General features: G+C 41.8%; 2 protein-coding genes across 2 annotated transcripts; both read right to left on the reverse strand.

Annotated features, from left to right (window-relative positions):
• Positions 1-4,465: 4,465 nt before the first annotated feature.
• On the reverse strand, positions 4,466-7,261 carry LOC122659087 (benzyl alcohol O-benzoyltransferase-like). The gene is made up of 2 exons (XM_043854241.1): positions 6,742-7,261; positions 4,466-5,374 (listed from the first exon to the last, which is right to left on the reverse strand). The coding sequence occupies exons 1-2, from the start codon at positions 7,183-7,185 to the stop codon at positions 4,466-4,468; spliced, it is 1,353 nt and encodes a 450-aa protein (XP_043710176.1). The 5' UTR covers positions 7,186-7,261.
• Positions 7,262-12,095: 4,834 nt separating this feature from the next.
• Positions 12,096-19,016, reverse strand: LOC122649126. The gene is made up of 3 exons (XM_043842491.1): positions 18,561-19,016; positions 13,502-14,253; positions 12,096-12,932 (listed from the first exon to the last, which is right to left on the reverse strand). The coding sequence occupies exons 1-3, from the start codon at positions 18,882-18,884 to the stop codon at positions 12,407-12,409; spliced, it is 1,602 nt and encodes a 533-aa protein (XP_043698426.1). The 5' UTR covers positions 18,885-19,016; the 3' UTR covers positions 12,096-12,406.
• Between the last annotated feature and the right edge of the window lie 3,239 nt (positions 19,017-22,255).

The raw sequence follows: 22,255 nt of genomic DNA on the forward strand, positions 1-22,255 counted from the left end.
CCCAAGTCCGATGCACACTACGGCACTTAGATCACATCAATCTCGTACTCATCACACATTCTCATATCTCAAATCCCAAGTCCGGCGCACACTACGACACTTGGATCACCTCAATCTCACATATTTCACATTCACCACATATTTCCATATTCTAACACATGGCCATATCCGTTCTCAACACACGGCCATATCCGTTCTCAACACACATAACCATATTCAATCGCAACACCCATAACCATATTCAATCTCAACATATATAACCATAACCATCCTCATCACATATGTCCATATCATCATTCAATCACATTCGCATTCTCAGTCTCATCACACAACTATGTTTTCATTCAAAATCTCATCACAATAGTAATTCGAATATAAAATACATCCTAGCATCTACATTAAACATGGAAGAATTTATACCAATTTATCTCTAACAAATAGGCGTTATTAGTTATACACTCTAGACCATTAAACAAATAGATACATGTAAGACAGTCACACAACGAGATATAAAACATTCCAAAATAGGGTCGGGTATCCGATTTCCTCACTTTGTTCTTCGAATCAATTATGCTAACCAAAATTCTAATCCTTGCGTGTATCCGTACGGCTCCTCCAGACGGTTGTAGTTACCTAATTTAATATATTTTAGAAGGCATTAACATTTGTAGATAACCCTTATTAAAATCCCTTAAAACCCCTACTTAAGCACTGTCGAAGTAGGCGAGGTCACTGAAGTAAATTCGATTGTGGTAAAGCTATCAATGCACATTAGTCATCTTTGAACCCAATTTATAGGACCTTTCCCTCATATTTGGCTAAAGGTATCTTCATATGAAATGTAGCCCTTCAAGTCTAGTTTATAACGCAATTCGAATTGTATCGATTGAGTATGCATCGACGAAGTTATAATCAAAACAATGGGGAAAGGTCAGAAAAATGGTAGAAGCAATTTCTGAAAATGGTAGAAGGGTTCTGGGTTGCTTCTACTGTTTTCATTCTACCTTTTTTGGGCAGAGAGAAAAAGGTAGAAAGGAATATCTGAAAAAGGTAGAAGGGCACCTGGGTTGCTTCTACCGTTTTCATTCTACCCTTTTTAGGCAGAGAGAAAAAGGTAGAAAGGCAGATCTGAAAAAGGTAGAAGGGCACCTGGGTTGCTTCTACCGTTTTCAGCCGACTGCATCTACCTTTTTACAGAAAAGATTTACATTGAATACTTGGCTTGGGCTTTGGTTTCATGGCTTAAATAGGTATATCCTAGGGTTATACCATGCAATTTTAGTTAGAACTATTACCCAAATCTAGAGTTTTAGGTCTTATCACCAAGAGGGTTTATAAACCCAAGCTTACACATGAGATGGGTGATAGATTTAAAATCAATGAACCCTAGCTTATACATTCTTGTGCTAGAGTTGGCATTGATAGACTATCTCATAATAGTAGGGGTTTTTTTGGTACATGGAAGTGCATAAGAGGGGTAGATGTGCTCAATCAAACCTCCATGAATTGTTTGATACATAACCATGGAGGTTTAACCCAAGGTTCCAAGGAGAAACTTAAAATCACAAGCTCTTGGGTTAGGGTTTACCTAATGGTCTTAGAATAACATTTATGGAAGCATGGAAGCCATAACAGCTCACTTAGTACAAGCATCAAAGCATTAACATCCCTTATTGATGGCACTCCCCACTTGCTAGGTAGAGCTCCATCAATGGTAGGACATGGTTCTTCCATGATTTCTTCCAAAGATTGCATAGAGAGAGAGGAAAATGAAATGGAGAGGAGTGTACCTACAATGGTGAGGCAAGGTAAAGGGTGTGCTCCTCTCACCTTCTTCTTCCCTTTCTCTTTCTTTTTCTTTTTCTTCTTCTTCTTCTTCTCTTCCCCCTCCTTCTTCTTCTCCAAATCGATTTAGGTTTCTAATTTGGGGGGAGAATTGGGTGAATAGTGCAATGGTCTCTATTTAACACACATGGCCACTAGGGCATGTTTGGTTAGACATTATACTTAGTTTCCTAGGGTATGTTTGGCTAATCACTAACAACTTAGGTCCCTTTTTAAGTTATTGGGCCCTCTAACCAACTTAGGCCCACAGTCCATATAAAAGAGTAAAGTGGGCTAATGTCTCTAGCCCAATTTAATGTCATATAGGGGTAGGTAGGTCCCACCCGATCTAGGTAGCATACATACATACGCTCTGATCAATAACTCCTATAAACCTTCATTACAAGCACCACTTGGGGTGAGTTGACTTTAATACCCCTAGACTAAGTTAACATTAAGTAGGGGTAGGTCTCACTTAGGGCTAGGTGGGGCCCACATTCCTTTAATCCAGTTTTAAAGCTTAAATGGCCTATTTTTGACTCGGATCGAGCTGAGACTTACCCTAGTTCACTCGCACACCTTCAAGGGCATAAATACTATGGATCATACGCATCAAATGTCATTAGCTACCATGCATGGTTGAATTTAATTATTCACGGTTAGCCACTTATCACTAATCATCCGAGTGGGGGGTTCGGGTTTCCCTCCCGACTGACTCCGTGCCACAACAGGTGCACAGAGGGTAGTCGACAGTTCTATTATGGTAAAAGTATTTTTCATCTTTTCTGTCAATAATTTTATCCTTGACTGCTATAGTCCAAGGTCAACAATGTCGTCAGTCGTCGGTATTGCAACACTTAATATCAAAATTTCAAATTAGCCCAGATTTTTGGGCACGGATATAACTCCTTTTTTGGCTCGTTAGTGACTTAGTGTGTTGCTCTCTAGTTGTAGGTTTAGAGATTCTTAGCTGTATAAGGCGGTTAGTTCATGGTAACCAGTAAGTGACCAATCCTGATATTGTATCCATATCATATTAGTGACATGGTACTGACAATGAGTAAAATGGTCAAAAAACTCATTTTTAAAGGAGTATCAATGATAAATTTGTTTGATACAACTGATTCGTGTCGATACCATATTAATTTCTGGATTGATCAATAGTATTTCAATATCGTGCACTAAAACATGGGTTAAGTAGTAGCCTATGTGGGGCTGAACTCCTAACACTTCTTTGCACATGTGGGAGAGTTCATATTACCAACACATGGACATGGTGAAAACCGAAAACCCACAAAGTTTTGATTCTAAAAATTAAAACTTGTAGATGAAGAGATTCTTAGGTGTATAGGGGGCTATAGGCTAGTTAATAGGAGATGTGGGATGAAGCTCCCAACAACCAATTCAATTTTTTTTTGGGGGGATGGATTCGGAAACAAATTCATTATTTCTAATTATAAGACTTGAGAGGAAGAAATTTTTTTGATAAACTAATTAAGAGATATAATGACAGGAATAAAGTTTGTTGCGTCAAGAAATCGTCGAGCGGTCCTGCGAGTGCCATCACCTGCAAGTGGACCAAAGGGGTCAACAGAGAGAACCGGTGTGGTCCCGGCCTAGGGCTCTTCGATGCCAAAGTTAGATCTCCTGGCGCAAATAGATGAATAGTGATTATTCAATATGAGATTAGATGTCCTTGATGGGGTTGTGTACCTTGCCTTTTATAGTAGCATATGGCGGTGTGGAGAGTCCCAGTTTGATGGCGATTGTGCCGTTGAGTGGATAGAGGCCCTGGGTAACGGGGCTCTATCCTGATTGGTCATCTCCCCGTGGGAGGGAGTGTCCTGGTGGCATCAGGATCCTTGGTGGATAGATACCCGCGTGTGGTGATAACGTCCTTGGTGCTTGAATCCGTCTGGGTGACCGTGACCTCTAAGCGGCGGTCTAAAGTCCTGATAGTGACATGAGTCTTAGCGATACGATCGGATCGTAGATGGGTAGCCCCCACCTCACGTGCCCACGATGCTGTGCCTGGGTGCAGGCCGTGCCTGGATGTGTGGCCGCGCCTAGGTGAGGCCGCGCCCGCCTGAATGTGTGGCTGCGCCTAGGTGAGGCCACGCCCAAGTGGTGGCCGCTCCTGGGTGAGGCCGCGCCCCGGATGTGTGGCCGCGCCCGAGGGGTGGCCATGCCTGGGTGGCCGCGCCCGAGGGGTGGCCGCCCCTGGGTGAGGCCGCGCCTAGGTGAGGCCGCGCCCGAGTGGTGGCTGCGCCTGGGTGAGGCCGCGCCCGGGTGCTGGGACCCGGTTCGTTCTCCTTGGCTATGGAACGGGTCGCCTGTGACACATGGCGGTCGTTGATTGGCCCGGTGAATATTGGATGTATCAAGGTTGAACACCACTATTTAATTTCACTTACTAAGAAATATAATCACCAAAGCAATTCCCTACATAGCCAAGGGGGTGATAATAAAAGAGACCCTAATCATAATCGTAAAGATAAACATCGTACTAAACCATACATGTTATTCCACCCTAGGAAGAAGAATAGCCCTCAATTTGCCTTTTTTTTCTACTTCAGAGGCCTAAACCATTGATTCACATAGCGAGGTGATTTGATAAGGGAAGCCTTTTAAGTATTATCATTTAGTGATCAGCTGGCTGGTTCCTTATCATGCTTTCAATCTCAATCACAAACCTCTCCATCGCCGGCCCAGGCAAGCAAATCGATGCCAAAATTCCAACCTCCCCTTTATGGTTGCTAAAGGTTATGTAAAAGCCTAGCAGCCCAGGACATATTCCTACACCCGCCTTGGCTGGCCCACCGTATACCGCTTTCCCCCACCCGAAATCTACGTCGCTGAAACGCGCACGTGTCAAATCGGAAATTGCTAAGGTCCTCACCGATGTAAGGTGGGGCTGGCCCTTCATCACCACTAGATTTGCCGTTGATCTCATGTACTCCTCAGTGACCTCGGCTTTCGCTTTCTTCACCAATTCCAATGCGTACTCTATCGGATTTTCACAGAGTTTTTCTGCCGTCGACAATGCCACCGGGAAAGCCAACGCATTGCCATAGAATCCGACAGGCAATGGTGGTTGGAACCTGGCACGTGTGTTGACGACGATAATCATACGCGAGTCCTCGTCCGGGTCGGGTTGGATAGCGATTGTGCGGCATCGCCAAATGCATGCCGTCAGCAACTCAAACGTGGTACACGAGCGTAGGTGCGAAGGGAGATGCTTACGGAACGCTGCCAGCTCAGAGGGGCCGAAGAAGAAAGAGTGGTGGGCCATGTCGTCGAGAGGGACGGTGTGTGTGCCCTTGGTGTCAGGCACTTGATCGTACTCACGGTGCAAGAAGGTCACACCTGATGGGTGAAGGTCCCTTGCGTTGAGGTGCTCCCTCTTCCACACGGGTGGCACAGAAGGAACTGTTGCGCCACGTGCCATTTCAGCCACGGTTGACATGAACTGGACCAAGCCAGCTGCGTCACCCAAGGTGTGGTTCCACCGGAGAGCGAAGATGAATCCACCACACATCAGACGGGTCACCTGCATCCAATTTAACCAAGATTTTTGAAACGTTATATGATAATAATACTAGTATGGCCTTACTAGCTTGCTTAAAATTTGGACTCTAGAGTCTAGATCCCCTCCCCTGCAGCTAACCACTCCAACCATCCCACGGGTTACCTGCAGGGCATGATTGAAGGAATCGGAACACCGATATCGATTTGTGCACAGTTTTATTTTTTTGTATAACAACGATTTGTGCACAGTCCATGGGCGTCGGGCTTCTCCACTGCCCAACTGCTGTACTACTATGTGCACCTAGACATAGCAAGGCAGTAAAAAGATCACCTTACTCCTGTCTAAGTGGGGATAAACTGGTCTTTTTAACCTCTTGCTGTGTGTGAGGCACACGAAAGTAGGAGCAACTTGAAAGTACAGGATCCGGATCCCAGTCCATGAAGCCTTGTCGTACATGCAGGTGCAATGATGCGGCTAAATTTTTTTTTTTTTTTTTATTGAAAAATACAAAACTGGATAACGTTTTGTTATAAATTGTAGTTGAATCCCAACCCACCAGCTTATGTACGACGGGACCATCTGTTGCTCTTCTACCCTATCAAAACACAAAAGTGCTGCATAATTGTTCAGTACGAGTGATGGCCCGATGGGCCAGGATTGGACCACGAACAACGGGACCATTTGTTGCTCTTCTACCCTATCAAAACACAAAAGTGCTGCATAATTGTTCAGTACGAGTGATGGCCCGATGGGCCAGGATTGGACCACGAACAGATAGGCCGAAAATTCCCGTTACCCGGTTTGCAACCAAAATTTATCCCAGATCTCCTAGATCCATCTCACCCTTGGAACTCAACGATAGAAACAGTTAATGAGATGGATGTGGAACTGATTGAATTTGGATCCTTTACGGCTGGCAGCCGAGCGGTCAGCATGCGGCCTCACACAGGCAGAGGCAAAATGACTGCCCCACCTAGTGCCCAAACATCCTGCGTGTATGAGGCCGCATGCCGGCAGCCCAGCCGTAGAGGATCGGAATCCAAACTGCTTAGAACATATTGTGTCAACAAAGGTTAAACATCACTAACTTAGTGAAGCTTAAAAAAATAAAAAGAACTAATAAGCTTGAAAGATTTCAATTCCATGGCTCTGAATTGAGCCTCAAAGATGGAAAGAGAAGTACAAAAAACGATAAAATCTTGACTTATCTTTAACTTCTCTATACCAAGAGGAAAAGGCGGGCAGGGAATGTTCACGTACGTGAACAACTCACAACCGTTCAGATGAAATTTATTCTGTAAGAATGTTCCATCTGAACGATTGTGAGTTGTTCACATACGCTCACGTATGTGGAACATTCACTCCCCTCGAGGAAAAGGTCCTCTCACCTGAATCAGCAATAGAGGGCAGCCAAGGATATCACCCCATCCAGGGACGTCGTAGAGGAGCTCCTTCAAGCATGGGAAAGGTGGTTGCAATGCCTCATCATTGAACTGCTCAAGACTCACATCAGCGTCGGCCTCCATGAACACAGCACCCTCGCCGGTGCACTCCACCACCAGCTTCCGGCCATGCACTTCCCTAAGTCTACCAGCCAATGGATAGTAAAACACTAGAGCTTCTGCTAATGCCTTCCTTATGACCTTCACTGGGTCTTTCTCTCTCATCGATGGCTCGTTTCTGTAAACTTGTATAAAAGGAACTTGGAACCGTAGAGACTCTTGGTCGTCATTATCTGAGAGATACTTGAATTCATGGGGTGTGGGTTTAGCCGGTGTGATCAGCTCCGGTTCACACCTTCGAACCTCAAACACTAAAGAAGAAGATGCCATGCCGGAAAATGGGTTTGGTTGCCGAAGAATGGAGAAGGTGATGGAATGAGATATGAAAATGAAGGAAGAGATAGATCAGATTATATAGAGAGAGTGGTACCAAGTGAGAGCCAAGAACCATTAGGACCACGTGAACCAGCGGTTGGTCCACGTGCATGGTGGTCCAAGTGAAGAAGCTACGTTGTAAGCTTCTTGACCACTCACTATTTTGATTGATATTTTTATAGAAACATGGTCCGAGTAAAGAAGCAAGGTTGTAACTTGATTTTTTTTCCCCCCCTTAAAAGCTTATGAACAATATGAATGAAGTGGTCAAAAGGACAGACGAACGGATGCCACAGAAGTGACATGGACCACATCCCATGGAAGATGGGAGATCGACTTTGATGGTTAAATGTCATTGAAAATGTCATTGAAGATGATCGAGACTCATTAATTATTGGTGGTATTGGGATCTCTTATATGGTGGGTGTCTTATAGAGTCTTTTTTCGTGTATAAATCTCCTTCAGCGTGGTGCTGGCCTTGGGGTGCATGCCAGCCTGTCCAGCCATTGGATGTGTGTTTGAGAGGTTCGGACTCGTTTGTTTTTTTCGTGAAATAAGAATCGGTCTTTGCTGCCTCTTTCTCTTTTGTTGGTAGAGATGACAATGTTTGTGCCCACCCTATTTCGAGTGGGCGTTGTGCTACTCTTATTTGGGTTTTAAAAAAAAAAAATAATATATGTATAAAACCATAAAAGAGAATATTTCACTAATTTCATTTAATGGATGACAAGTAGAAAAAGTATTTGGAAATTTATACTTTTATTCAACCATCCACCCAACATTTGAAAAGATAAAAAAATACTACTACCCATATTTTTAGGGTTAGATTCTTAAGTGTTTTACACTAATCAGTGCACAGCTCTTGAGAGGATGAAAATCCAAAAGTATTTATACTTTCTCCAGAATGAATGATTTCAGGCAATGAAAATACTTTTTTTGGATTGCCCGTAAAAAGAACTTTTCTCCAATTTATAAGAGAATTGATTTTCTCATCGAAAGATGCCGAGTCATGAAAAGAAATAAAAGAATTGCTTACATACATTGCATTTCACATAAAAGTTAGGGAAAATTTCACAGACACCCCCTGAAAGTATCCAATATCTCATAAATTTATCAAACTTGGTCAAAATGGCAAACTTCCCCCTGACGTTAAGCAGGGTGACCCACAAGATAAAATGTCGATTTTGCCCTCTTGAAAAAATTACTAGGACAAGATTTTCCTTTTTCCTCCTCTTCTTCTTCTTCGTCCCTATTTCCTTCATCGTTCAATTTTCCGGCGACTTTTGCCCTAATACAACAATTTTTTTCAGTTGGATCTGCTACTTTTCCTCCATCTGAGCACTCCAAGGTTGGCTTCTCCCTGAAAATTTCCCGAACCTGTAGTTACCTGACATCGTTTTTCTTGTTTTCTTTTGAAACCATGGAAGATCTGACTTTTTTAAGGTTTTAGTGGAGTTGTTCTTTAGAATGCAGGGATTTTCTATTTTTGTGAGCTTTTTATCTCCTTCTCTTGTTTATTTATTTTTATTGATTCTTCCCGTTGGAGCGCGAAGAACAGAACCTCCGTTTCATGTTGTTGTTGGTTTCTCAACTCGGAGGTGCTCGAAATGGGTATGGAAGAACTGCGATAAAGACTCCTGGAGAAGCATCTGGATAACCAGATGTAACTTTACCGGTCCCATTTTCTTCTCTAACACCCCATTTAAACCTCTTTTATTTCTTTATCTCTCCCACTCAATCAAATCCAAATCCAACATCTGAAACCCTTTTCATTTTCTCTTTGATTGACAGCGGAAGAAGCAAGAACAGGGAAAGGGGGCCATGGGATTTCTTCTTCTTCTATGGAATCTCCTGTCAGCAAAGGCTTGAATTGAATGTTTTGATTCAAACATAAGAAAGTAAAACAAATCATTTTCCTTGTTAAAGTTACATCTGGTTATCCAGAAGGTTTTAGTTACGATGAAAAACACGGGAATCAGTGAGTATTCTGTTGGAAAAATGACTCTGAGGTGACCTAGAATTAGGGAAAACTCCACATTTCTTGACATCTAAAGATAGCTTTAGGAGAAGAGCAAGTAGAAGATTAAAAACTCCAATAGAAAGCAAGAAAACCTTTCACTTTCGATTAATCGAGAGAGAGAGAGAGAGATGGACTTACACGAGCTTTCATGTCGGTGTATTTGGTCTTCTTTTGGATTGAGAAGATCACCCTGACCTGTGAATCTGAAGCCAGAAGAGCGGCAGCGAGAACTCCTAGTCCACAAATGGCACACCTCAGGACGAATGGTTTGTATTTGGAGGTTGCAGCGATGGAGCAGAAAGAAACGAAGAAGAAGAAGAAATGGTGGGTCCCATGAAGAGAATGGTTTGTATTCTTTAAGGGTATTATGGAGATTTCACAAGTAAGGGTAATATTGTCATTTAAAAAGAATTAACAGACATTTATCTGCAGAGACTAACGGAGTGGACTAAGTTGAAATAAATTGATAAAAATAAGGTGTGTCTGTAACATTTTGACCAAGTTTGATAAGTGTATGAGATATTAGATACTTTTAGGGGGTGTCTGTGAAATTTTCCCTAAAAATTATAATTAACCAAACTATTTTAAACTTCTTTCTCTTTCTCTCTTTCTCTCTCGTTCTCCCCTGGTGCCTTGAGTTTACTAAATTGCTCCTCAACCATGAATCAAGTATCAAGCCCGAACCAGCACCATCGCTGCCAGAACAGGCCCACTTTCCTTTAACATTTTTCCCAAACATAGTTCTAATGGTAGTAATTATGGTTTATTTTTTAGAGACCAACTTACCCACCGTCGCCAAACTTCCATTTTACCGCCTTTAAATATGCAGGTTTTTTAGAAAATTTCCATAGGATCAATATGACGGATAATTGAATATAATAATAATAACAATAATAATATATTTGATTAAAATCATATCCTGATCCATATCATTTGTCAAAGATTTTCTCTATAAGCATTGCTAATATTATATAGACGCGGAGTAGAGACCAACCCTATTATATTGAACAAATGGCTAACATTATATAGACGTGGAGTAGAGACCAACCCTATTATATTGAACAAATGATGTCGCCTCATAACAGACTCAATTGTTAATAGACCCATATATGAAACAATCTTTACACATTAGAGCAGGTTAACTAAAAAACCCAACATTTTTTCCGAGCAATCTCTTTGTGTTTCTTCTTCTCTCACTTTTTGTTTTTTGGGTGAACTTCTCTCACACCGATTCCCCTTCTCTTATAACCTTGTACCATGGCCTCACAAAACTTGGATCAGGATCGTCTCCGGGAAACTCAGCACCTAGGGGATGCCAGGGGGCATCCAACAGTTGAACTATGCTGCACACATCTCGATGCATGCCTAGGGATGCGTGTGGCACAACCGAATGGCTCGCAGCACCCTGGACGTGCTGGGCTCCCTGGAGACGAGCTAAATTCACAAAACTCTGCCCTTACCCCCACAAAAGAAAAACAAAATCCAGATTGGCTACCCCTTGTAGGCTGTAGCGTGTCTTAGGCAAATGGGGAAGGAAACCTCCACTAGATGCATCTTTTGAGGTTTCCTTTTTAAGACATGGGGCAATAAAAATGTGGGATTCAATAAGGTACTGCAGTGTGGCAGTGTGGGTCTCACACTCTCACAGTGTATAAATCAGATCGTGATCCTCTACTACCGAGCTGCCCGGCAGGACCGTGCAGCCCAGACACAGTGAGGCACACAATGACTGCCTTACCCCCACTAGGGCAAGGCCTTTGGGTAGGGGAAAGGCGGTCACTGCACGCCTCACTGTGTCTGGGCTGCACGGTCCTACCGGCCAGCTCGGCAGTAGAGGATCTGGATTGGTATAAATCCCCTTAAAGAGGGCACCAACCAAGATTAAAAGGACCATTGTATTGTGGGTCCCACAAGGATCCAGATCCTCTAATGCCGAGCTGCCCGGTAGGACCGTGCTGCCTGGACACGATGCTGCGTCCAATGACCATCTTACCCCATTCGGGCAAAGTGTTTGGGGAAGGGTAAGGCGGACATTGCACGCAGCACCATGTCTGGGCAGCACGGTCCTGCCGGGCAGCTCGGCACTAGAGGATCCAAATTGGGGAATTAGGCAAATGGGGAAGGAAAACCCACCACAAGGTGCATATTTTAGGGTGTAAACCCAACTCATGACACACTTATATCTAGCAATTAATTCCCTCAAAGTATCATTAGCAATATTATCACCACCCAAGAAACAAAACTGTAGCTTCTCACCTCAAGAATGATCTCCCCGCCAACCCAAGAGCATCACATACATTTATAGGATTTCAATTTGCATATTTTGGTCCACTGTACTTAATTAGATGGTCTTTTTCTTCTTCTTAGATGTTCTACCGAGGTACCACCAACTACCAATCCATTAATTTGAACTGGTCAAGTCCTTATATGTACGCTAATCACTAAGATGAAGCTCCCCCAGTCTCTACTGCTGAGAAAGCCTGAAAATTCCATTTGGTGAGCGATTCAGATCAGATAAAAACAAAAGATGCACAAAGAACAATTGAATTCCATTTAAGCCAAATTTTTGGCTGCTTCATTAGACTTTAGTGGATACAAACAACAGCTCATTAAAGGAGTGGTTGAATACCCATATGGGCAGTTTGGTTTTGATAGAAATATGTGCAAAAATACAAAGGCTTGATGTTAGGAAACTTATAACTCCCTGTGGTAAGAGCACAGACAAAAATGGGTCTTTTCCTATTGAATGATACTTGGGATTTTTCTTTTCTTTTTCCATCGCTCAGAAAATGCTAAGGATTTTCACTTCATACAATAATCATAAATTAAATACCAGACAAGAACATGAACAAGGGTGTGGCTGAAATATATTTTGTTCTCTCCATCAGTCAAAACAGAAAACTCTACAACAGTTAAAAGAATTTAAGGTGGTCGATTAAGATATGGAAATCACCAATTTGCCTTCTCCCAAATTTTACATGAGGCAAAACCCAGCAATGTACCCTCACCAAAATTTTATACAAGCCTTCTGAAGACCACCTTTAAAAAAAAAAAAAAAAAAACTGGGTCAACAGGTTGGATGAAGTTTCTGATACATGGATTAGAAAAATGGAGAACACCTCCAAGCCATCCAACCAGCTTCTGGTTGATGGATTATTATTCTCCTAAATTTGCGAATGTGAGCTGGCGAGCAAGAAGTGTCTTCTCATCACTGTCATCAACATCACTATCCTCTATACCATAAACCATATCAATCACAATTCTTTCCTTCTCATATAACCCGTCTGATTCAGAGAAGTGAACTTCGGTATATTCCCCTCCAGCAGGAGGATTCTCTGATTCTATATACTGCATTTCTGATTCTATTAATGCATGCATCCGTGCTCGTTCCCTGTCTCTTGGATAGGTGCAATAGAGAAAGGAGTAGATTATACAACATAGAGTCATTGGAATTCCTATTGCCGTGTAAAGTGCCTTGGCTAATGATGCAGCATTTTCTCTATCAGTTTTGACTTCAACTGAAGCGCTGGCTCCCTCGGGAACTGGTTTATAACCATAAGCATGCTGAGCCAGAAACCCAACTACAGGGGGAGCAAATGATGACAATATGGACTCAAAAGATCGATCCAGAGCATAAATACTTGTACGTGACTTTTCAGGGACTATCTCTGCAAGTATAGGACTACAGAAATGGTATTATATATCAGTTTCTATCTCAAAGAAAAAAGGGCACATGTATATAAACATAAACATCCAAAATATCAGATGGAAGAAAATTACAAGTATCAATAAATGAAATTGTACATTGTTCAATCTATTTGTTCAGTATGGTGGTTCTGCATTTCAGGCATATAAGGATTCATGGACGGATAGTTCTACCAACACGGTGTTGCTAGCATTGAAAGAGGGGCAACCATTCTGCTCTAGCCTATGCTATCTCCTGGCCCTACTGAAAATTTGACTCAATTGGAAGCGCTATGACCTCGTCTATAGACATTTTCTAGACTATGCCACATATTTTTCTAAATATTCCAAGCTGCATGTAGGTGAGATCATATAACAAAAAGCAAGACTAATTGAGTGATTGCTCCATCATCATATCAAATTCTGCATTTGGTTATTAATGAAAAAGTTTCATCTACTGCAAGTGTAATCTTTTCTTAATTCCCCCCCCCCACTCTCTTCTTTTTTAAATTTGCAGAAAGAAATGGAGGAAGAAAAAGATGGGTTCAACATGGAAGAGAGCCTTACTTGTTTGTAGCCGGAGCATTCCACGATATGGACAAGCCCATGACGAACAAGACAAAACCATGCTTGAAAACTGTGGAGGGGTCATCAGGTAGAACCAACATTAGCACTGCTGCCAGTGGGATAGCCGATCCTGAGCTTATTTGTGATAGAAGTATCCTGCCAGAGTTGGGGAAATGCTTGGAAAGGATATCCCCCAATTTCCCTCCAAACAGCCCACCAAGAGAAGCAGCAACCACAAACATGCTGATAAGGAAAGCTGTTTGTTTGTGGGAAAAGCCAATAAGCTCAAACCACATGGGTGCAAATGACAAAGCTGACCATGGGAATGATCCGGTCACGCCCTGAGCTACAAGTATCTGGAAAGATGGAACTTTCATCACCGACTTGGCTTCGTGGATTAGGTTCTTCACTTCTAACATTATGGGCTTTCGTGAACCTGGATCATTAGCTTTAGTACCACCCTCTAAAAAACGTGGATCATTGGCAAACAGGCGGACCAAAATACCTACAACAACACTCACCATTCCAACCAGATGGAAGGAGATTCTCCAACCAGGAATCCCCATGAATGAAGATGAAGCTATCAGAACTGAGAATAGGCCACCAATAATTGAGCCAAAGTTTCCTGTCAGCTGTAGCCATCCAAAAGCCATACCACGGTTGTTGTCGTCGGTTGAGTCGGCGATAAGGGACTGAATGGCGGGTGTTACTATTGCCAGCCCAATCCCATTTAACGCTCTGGAGAATGCCACCTGAAAAAGAAACAGGAGAAAACTTTAGTTAGAATGGAAAACGTAGGTATTTAACAATATGATGGGGAAATTCATTCTTTGTAATTGAAAACTTCAATACTTGGAAGAAATATGTTTTCCTCTTGCTGTTCTATTCTCCAGGATTTTGTTTTAGTTTCAATCAGTTGCATAAAAAAATTAATTACAGCTTTGTTTTACTAGTAATTATGTCCTTCATTTCTTCTGCTTAGTGCTCACTTTTCTGAATATGTGATTACTGTTATATTTATGTGTTGTAATATCGGTAGAATTGTCCATAGGGCTATTTCTGTACTTGTACCCATCTTCTATACTATTATTAATAAAGCTGGCCCGTGTCTCACTGACACAAGTCATATTTCCCCAAACAACATAGTATCAGATCTCTCTCTCTCCCTAACAATATAGTATCAGAGCTTGGGATCCAAACCCTGATATCATAAGCCTCTCTATCACTGCAGCCCTCGGTGGTGCTTCTCTAGACCACTAGGGTCCTTGATCCTTGCTTCATTGATGTCTCTCAGGTTCTATACAACCTAAGTTATTGATCTTATGATTTGAGAGACATCTCGAGATCTTCACAAGGACCAATCCCTGCTTTTTGTGTTGTCGATTCTCACAGGGCAAAACCCCGAATGTTGATCTTACAGGGACAATCCCTGCTTGCTTGCTGATCTTACCTAGGGCCAATCCCCCTTTTTTTGGATCACACAGAGCCAACCCTAACCATCGATCTCATAAGGCAAAACCCTACTATCGATCTCACATCAGGCAAAACCAAGACTTATTGGTTTCCTCTCAGGGCCAATCCTTGACTTGCCGGATTTTTACAAGGCCAATCCCTGATTCTTGTTTGATGATTTTACACACGGACCAATCCCTGAAAGTTGATTTAAATGCTTTGGTGAATGGTGATTGTCCAATGGTTCTCAATCTTTTTATGACTTTGGCAGTTTTTTTATCATCTCCTGGATTAAAAACCATGTTAGACCTTACCACTGCATCGACTGGAACTGAAGGAATGGCTCGTGATGAATTTCCTTCACTTATTTGATGTGGTCACGTTCATGTTACTTGTCCATGGATTCCCATGGTTACGTCGGGTACCTTATTGGAGAGACTATGAAGCCTACCACTTTTGGTTCTGAAGTGGAGCTCAGACAATTCATTGGCGATTTCATTTCTCATCAACTCTATGCAGCCTCATATTGCTAAGGGCTATCTCCTCTTAGATACTACTGCCAAAATATGAAAGACTGCCCAGGACACCTATTCCCAGGTAGGGAATGATGCTCAGGTCTATGAGTTGCGCAAGAAGACTCATGAAACGAAGCAGAAAGAACTCACACTGTCACAGTATTATTCTGAGTTATGTAATCTGTGGCAGGAATTAGACTTTTATGAGGATTTTTAGGCCACCTGTTCTACCGATGCTATCAACTTCAACAAGTGTGAAGATAAACTCCGGGTTTATGATTTCTTGGCTAGCCTTAACATTGAGTATGATCAGATTCTTGCTCAAGTCCTGAGTTGTGATCCTTTTCCCTGTTGGAGCAGTCATACTCCCTGATTCAATTGGAGAACAGTCGTCGCACTGATATGTTGCAGCTTCACTTCTCAGGAACGCTCAGCCCTCTATTTTGGTTCAGGCTCACAGTCTCAGGATGGCCTTACAAGTTCTGCTGATCGATCCTCCTTTGATGAGGAACCTGTCAAGTGTGATTAGTGTGGTAAGGAGTGTCACACTAGGGAATCTTGTTGGAAGCTTCATGGCCAGCATACCAATTCCGGTGGACGTGGTTGTGGTTGTTCCAACCAAGCACATGCTCACCACATTGAGGCATCTGATCCTGCCCCTTTCAGTACTGTTTCTTCTCTTTCCCAGCATGAGCTTCTTACACTTCGGAACCTGATGACCAAGCTAGAGCCGTCTCAGTCTGTTTCTGCCAGTTCTGCAGCAACCCTAGTAATGTAGTTCTAGATTGGTAGGAGACCAACTAGAAGCCAATAAACCAGGATTTGCTATGAACACTAAATCAGTTAGGCTAAAATAGGTGTTTTGGTGAAATTAGGGTTAGGGTTTGATGTGTAGATTATGTCAAGTTGAGGTAGGGGAGTCTATCAGTGAAGGTCTGGAGATGTTTTGGTAGAGTTAGGTATGTAAACTTATATGGGCAGCAGGTTAGGTTTAGGGTTTTAGGTTTTTGAAAAGAAGAAGATGAGAGAATCTAGAGTTTAGTGGTTTAGAAGATTAGAAGAAGAAAGGTTGGGGTTGGGGATGATTCAACTCATTGTAGTTGCAGAATTCTTGGGCAGCAACTTGCTTGATTGTGGATCTTGAATAAAAATCAAAACTTGAACTAGAACTTGAATGTAGAGCTTCAAAAGAACCACCCGGGCTTCCCACCGCAAGGTGTCAATTGGATCAAACATTGATTCCTTCAAACAATCCACCCGGGCTTCACACCGCAAGGTGTCTATTGGATCAAACACCAATCCCACCAGCCTTGATCAAACACAAGACAAAAATCTTCAATGGAGAAGAAGAGCAGCAAAAAGTTTTTCATTAATATCAAAATTCGTGTCCAATACTTGCCCCCTTACAACCTTATATAAAAGACTCAAAAATAGACTCCTACACTAAAAAGGAAAGGCCTAACCCAATCCTTAACCTATTAGGTAACTTATGCTGTTTAGGAAACTAAAATAGACTCAAAAGCAAAGTCCTAATCCAGCTCCACTAAATACTTAAAAAAAACCTACTAAAATCACTTAAATTGAACCATTGGTTGAACCGGTTGAATTTATGAACAAAAGCGCACCAAAATAAAACCAAGTATGGAATTAAAACAACTAATCCCGTATACAACCCTATTACTATACTTTAGGTCCATAAAAGTGACCTATTACATAGAAAACCCATGGGATCAAAGGCCCAACATGTATATAACCTAACCCAAGACTTATTCCTAATAAAACAAGTTTATTTTGGTGATGAATCTTCATCACCTAGTCACTTCTGATTCCAACCTTGCATGTTCAAGTATTCTATTCGGTAGTCATTGTGCATCTGTAATGTCCCATCCTTGGATCTTCTGCCAGAATCTAAGGCTATTTCTGTACTTGTACCCATCTTCTATTCTATTATAAATAAAGTTGGCCTGTGTCTCATTGATACAAGTCATATTCCCCCAAACAACATTCTGCATTAATTCCCACTCTATAGTTGACATTTGAATCAATAAGCAGAACATAGTTCTTCCTGTTTCCGGTCATTGGAATTTAGTGCTCTAGCCTTCAATAAGTTTAGGCATTTTTGTGCTTGATTATTAAAAGAGAAAAAGGCTTTAAGGACTTTTGAGTTTTTGGCCAAGACATCAGAACATGTTTGTGAAATAATTTACAATAAAGTAGCAGTAAAATTCAAGCAAGAGACATGGATAACCAAGTGTTTGCAGCTGTATCTGAGAGATTGACATCAACACCTCTTCCTTGTCTAATCTTTGATGATGTATAGTGATGTTCCTTATGTGCTTGAGGATTAACAAAATATAAGATCTCCCTAAAGACATGGAAGGCTCCAGTTCTGCAACTATCAAGCGTTTGCAGTAGGGGTAGGATAGTATTTTGATGGAGTAGGAATTACGACAAAAAGTCAGATCTATCAAGTTTTTTGCTTTAGGATTTAATAATCTCTTTGAATTGTTCTTGCCTTTGACCGTTTACCTGGTAATTCTTTCTTAGTAGTTGGTTATGAAACAGTCTAGGTGTCAAACTAATGGAGAAGCAAAGTCCATAGAAAATGAACAAGTAGCCCATTCAAGTAAGCCGAGCAATTCAGCTGAATCCATCGGATAGACTAATATCGGGCACTAAATAAAAGAAGAAGCCAAAGATCAATGCGAAAGAGAAAGGGGCGGGAGGGCAGGCGAAGAGGGGTGTTCGGATTGGGGGAAAAAATGGAGGCTTTAAGAATTAATAAATGGATGCATATTCACAGAGAGATCAAAATCGTACAAATCTAATGTCACGCTTACAGTTATGAAGTTCTAGGGCATCGGTACAATTGTTAATCCGCCTAATAAATTATGAATTGCAGAGATGGAAATTGCACGAAATAATAATGAATTATGGTGAAGAAACAAGGAGAAACAAATCATGCAGATTTAATTCCAAAAATACAATCATGTGTGAGAGACATGGTTCAATTGACGATCCGTAATCAGTTTTAAGTAATGAAACAAAAGCAGTTCGCATATTTTGAAAGAATGGATTCGAGGAAGGAGCACCTGAAAGAAGGTGGAGGAGAAGGCGACCAGGAAGGTGGCGGCGGCCCAGAGGAAGGCACCCAGGGCGATGACATGGGCTCTGTTATGGTTGATGGCGAGATAGGCGGCTAATGGGTAGAACGAAGACTGCACAATAGATCTGAAGAGGGTGAGGGAGCCTAAACCCGTTGGGTCGGTGTGGAGGGCTGCCCCAACCTCCTTGTACACACCAGGCAGCAGCGACTCATCGGCCCTCTCCATGATCCCAGCCATGTACACTAGTATCAACGTCACCGTCTCGGGTTTAATGTTCATCTTCATCTTCATCATCATCATCATCACCATCTCTCCTTATTCAACTCATGAGGACACACAGACTCTACTTGCCTTGCTCTGTTCTCCCTTCTTCCTCGCAGGGAGAAGGAAAGAAAGAAAGAGAACGAGAACCAGTACGAACACAGGATCTCCCTCCTCACCGTGCCGGTCGTTTCTCTGGATGTCTGGGCTGTAGTTGGCGTGTCTCTCCGAAAGTACCACCGATGGGCGTTTCAGTTCTTGAATAGTAGTTTAGCGAGATAATTCCGTGTTTGGAAACTGAAAGTAAGAAGTATTTCTAAATCGTGATGAAGGTATTTCTTAATTGTACCAATGTCATCAATTGTGACAAATGGTCCACGGTCAACTGGTCAACCACAAATTTCTTGTCTGAGGAAGTGTCTAGGGATATTGAAATTCGAAAGTATATACCTTCTCCCTTATCATGTATTTCTCTATTTTCTCTGTGGCGGGCGATGGCGCAGGCTACGCCCAGACAGTGGGAGGGAATGACCGCCCCATCCCGATGAAAGGCTGAAATTTCACCCCAAGATGCTAGTGTGTACGTTTTCATAGGGAGAAATGACCATCCTACCCCTATGAAAAAACACATTAAAGAAGAGGTTCTTTGAGACAGCTATGTAGGATATATTAGCACTTTTGCTTCTTATCTCTCTCTTTACATGATATTATTCTTCTATCTCTGAAGGTTTAAAAAAATCATAATCAAGAGTTAATCGATTAGTGTCGATTTCAATGTCAATCGATTGAAATTAGTTGGAATTGGTCAAAATTGGTTGAAAATAGAGTAAAATTGGCTCCATCCATGTTAAAATAAAAAAGGGGAAAATAACAGTACTTGGTCATGTGGTTCATCCAATCATGGGAGTACGTAAAATTTCCATTTAGTCCCTCATAAAATAAAAAATCCCATCTATATTGATGTTCTTATGTAATTCTCATTGGCCCCTATGCTGGTGTACGGACTACTCGACCATACAAAGATCTCCTCCCCCCCCCCCCCTCCAAAAAAAAAAAAACCCCAAAAACACTTCACGGAGTGTCGCCAAACGTGGCCTAACCACTTTGTTTTGCGTGTTGGAAGGGAAATATATTACAGATGTAGAGAAAAGGACATAACAGATCCCTGGAAACCTGGAACACACTCTTTCTCGCTTCGCTTTCGGTAGGAGTCCTTCGACCTTCATGGCTTCATTGATTATCCAAAAATGGTTCGGAATATGATAAGACGGTGGTTCTTACTTCGAACCTCTGTTTTGTGGTCGTTATTGTGGGAATAGGTTCTTAGAAGTTTCCTAATCCCAACAAATATTCAAAGCTTCAATTTGTGGGCCTATCTTTAATCTTCTTCACCTGATACTGTTTGATCATCCATCCATCCATACATAAAACTTGGCAGAGGTTGCTCTACAACCTACAGGCCCTATACTGTCTGAGTGCAGTTTTGGATGAATAAATGGAAAAAGAGAGGTTTTTATGACATATCATCCCTTTACATGAATAGTGATGAAGGGGATGTGCAATTTCATTTTTAAGTTAGCATAGTACAAAACTTTTTTCTATAAAACTTTTTCAGTTTTAATTTTAAAATATCTTTATCCTATTAACATGGAATTGGACATGTTTTTTATTTATTTATTTATTATTTATTTTTTGATGAAAGTGTAATCAAACAATACATTAATCTCAAAAGGTTAATTGACTTTTAGGACCATGGAATGGCAAATATATATAATAGTCGAAGTCTTAATTTGTTTTTTTTTTAAGGAATACAAATTACAAAGAGCATTATATATTCTTTTTTTTTAGGATTCCAATTGTATACATTTTTAGTTTATTATAATATTATTGTAATTATCGTGGTCCTCGGGACGAGGGTTCCTCAGTCTTATGGCGACAAGGATTGGGTTCGATGAATAATGGTGTATCGTTCCGATATATCATCATGGGGATTGGGATCATGCTTTATAAAGGAATGGAGTCGCCACCTAGGATTAGGGCCTAGGACCCAATGGGTATAGCCCCATCCGGGGTTAGCGTAAAGGGCTACGTGATTCCATATGGTCTGGTCAGAGATTCAAGGTAAGTAGTCAGGTTACGAGGGTGGGAAGGTGTTAGGCACCCACCTCGCCCGGATAAACCGGTCTTTCTACTAGATGCTGGTTTTTGAATATTCTCCCTTGATAATATATCTTATACTAGCATGTAAGGCTAAATTATGATACACTAATCTTGACAAATGAAGAGAAAATCATTTAATATGTACACTAAACGAGTTGCTTTAATTGTCTACATTATGCCAAAAATAATGAAAGGGAAAGAGACAGATACCTGTCTAGAAATGCAAGAAATAAATGAAAGCGCATCGAGGGCGAAATATGTGATGTCCCACGGCTCAGGTGGAGATGGACGATCGGCTTCTCTTTCTCTTGTCGGACAGAATGAGGCTATGCGAGATGAGTTTTGTCACTCAGACTTCGAGCAGAGTAACAGCTGTAAAGGGGGTTTTTCGTTATCCGTACACTGACGGGATAACAATACCCAAGAGCGGAATCGCTCTATGCTTGGATGGGTAACCGAATGATCTACCCACGTCGAAGAACTCCATTCACTCACATACTCACGAAGAAAAGACGGAGGAAAAGAGGGCGAAAAATGGAGGAAAATGAGCTCTGGAGGGTCTCTTTACCCGAGAAAAGCTTGAGAAATGAGGGGGGGAGACCCTCCTATTTATAGGGAGGGGTCCCCTCTCTCTCCTGACTAGATAAGTCCTCCACGACGCCGTGGGTGACGTCAGCAGGCTGATGTCATACCCCCTCATGGCGCCGTGGAAATCCGGTACACATGGACCGCCGTGGTGGGGGAGGGTGAGCAGTACCTCCTTTAGCATTTTATAAGTCATTTTAAGGATGTTAGGGTGATTTGGTTTAGATGTAGAGATAAGAGTCCTTCTTGAGAGAGATACCGATGTCTATCTGTGTCCTGTTGTCATCATCGACGGGGGGTGACAAAATTCAGTGTCTACAATTATCTTTAATGGTCCCACGTTTTTGCGTCACCTTAGACGTTAGGTACCACCCCCCTTATAAATTAGGATACTGAGGAATTGATGATGATACATCTCTTAGAAAACTCCTGGGGGTGTTCATTAGAGTGTTCCATAGGAGCGCAGATCATGTTCTTGTACAAGTACCATCCAAGGACCTCTAGGGCTAGTCACATGGAATCTTTCGTGGGACACATAAGAGGAGTGGATTCCACGTGAGTAGCCCTGGAGGGCCTTGGATGGTATTTTTACAAGGACATGATCCGGTCTCACTCCAAGACCCTACTTCAGAATTCGTCTTTCGTCTTAAATCATACTTGAAAAATCAGGTTTT

This window comes from Telopea speciosissima, chromosome 1, assembly GCF_018873765.1.
Source record: "Telopea speciosissima isolate NSW1024214 ecotype Mountain lineage chromosome 1, Tspe_v1, whole genome shotgun sequence".
Classification (NCBI taxonomy): Eukaryota; Viridiplantae; Streptophyta; class Magnoliopsida; order Proteales; family Proteaceae; genus Telopea; species Telopea speciosissima.

What these genes read in the sequence shown, in the direction of transcription:
- LOC122659087 (XM_043854241.1), bottom strand. Translation starts at nt 7,185, where the DNA reads ATGGCATCTTCTTCTTTAGTGTTTGAGGTTCGAAGGTGTGAACCGGAG. An exon ending in GCCCTCTATTGCTGATTCAG is followed by an intron (nt 5,375 to 6,741) that starts GTGAGAGGACCT and finishes AATTGGATGCAG; the next exon opens with GTGACCCGTCTGATGTGTGG.
- LOC122649126 (XM_043842491.1), bottom strand. Translation starts at nt 18,884, where the DNA reads ATGGTGATGATGATGATGATGAAGATGAAGATGAACATTAAACCCGAG. An exon ending in TCTCCTCCACCTTCTTTCAG is followed by an intron (nt 14,254 to 18,560) that starts GTGCTCCTTCCT and finishes TTTCTTTTTCAG; the next exon opens with GTGGCATTCTCCAGAGCGTT. An exon ending in AATGCTCCGGCTACAAACAA is followed by an intron (nt 12,933 to 13,501) that starts GTAAGGCTCTCT and finishes CCATTTCTGTAG; the next exon opens with TCCTATACTTGCAGAGATAG.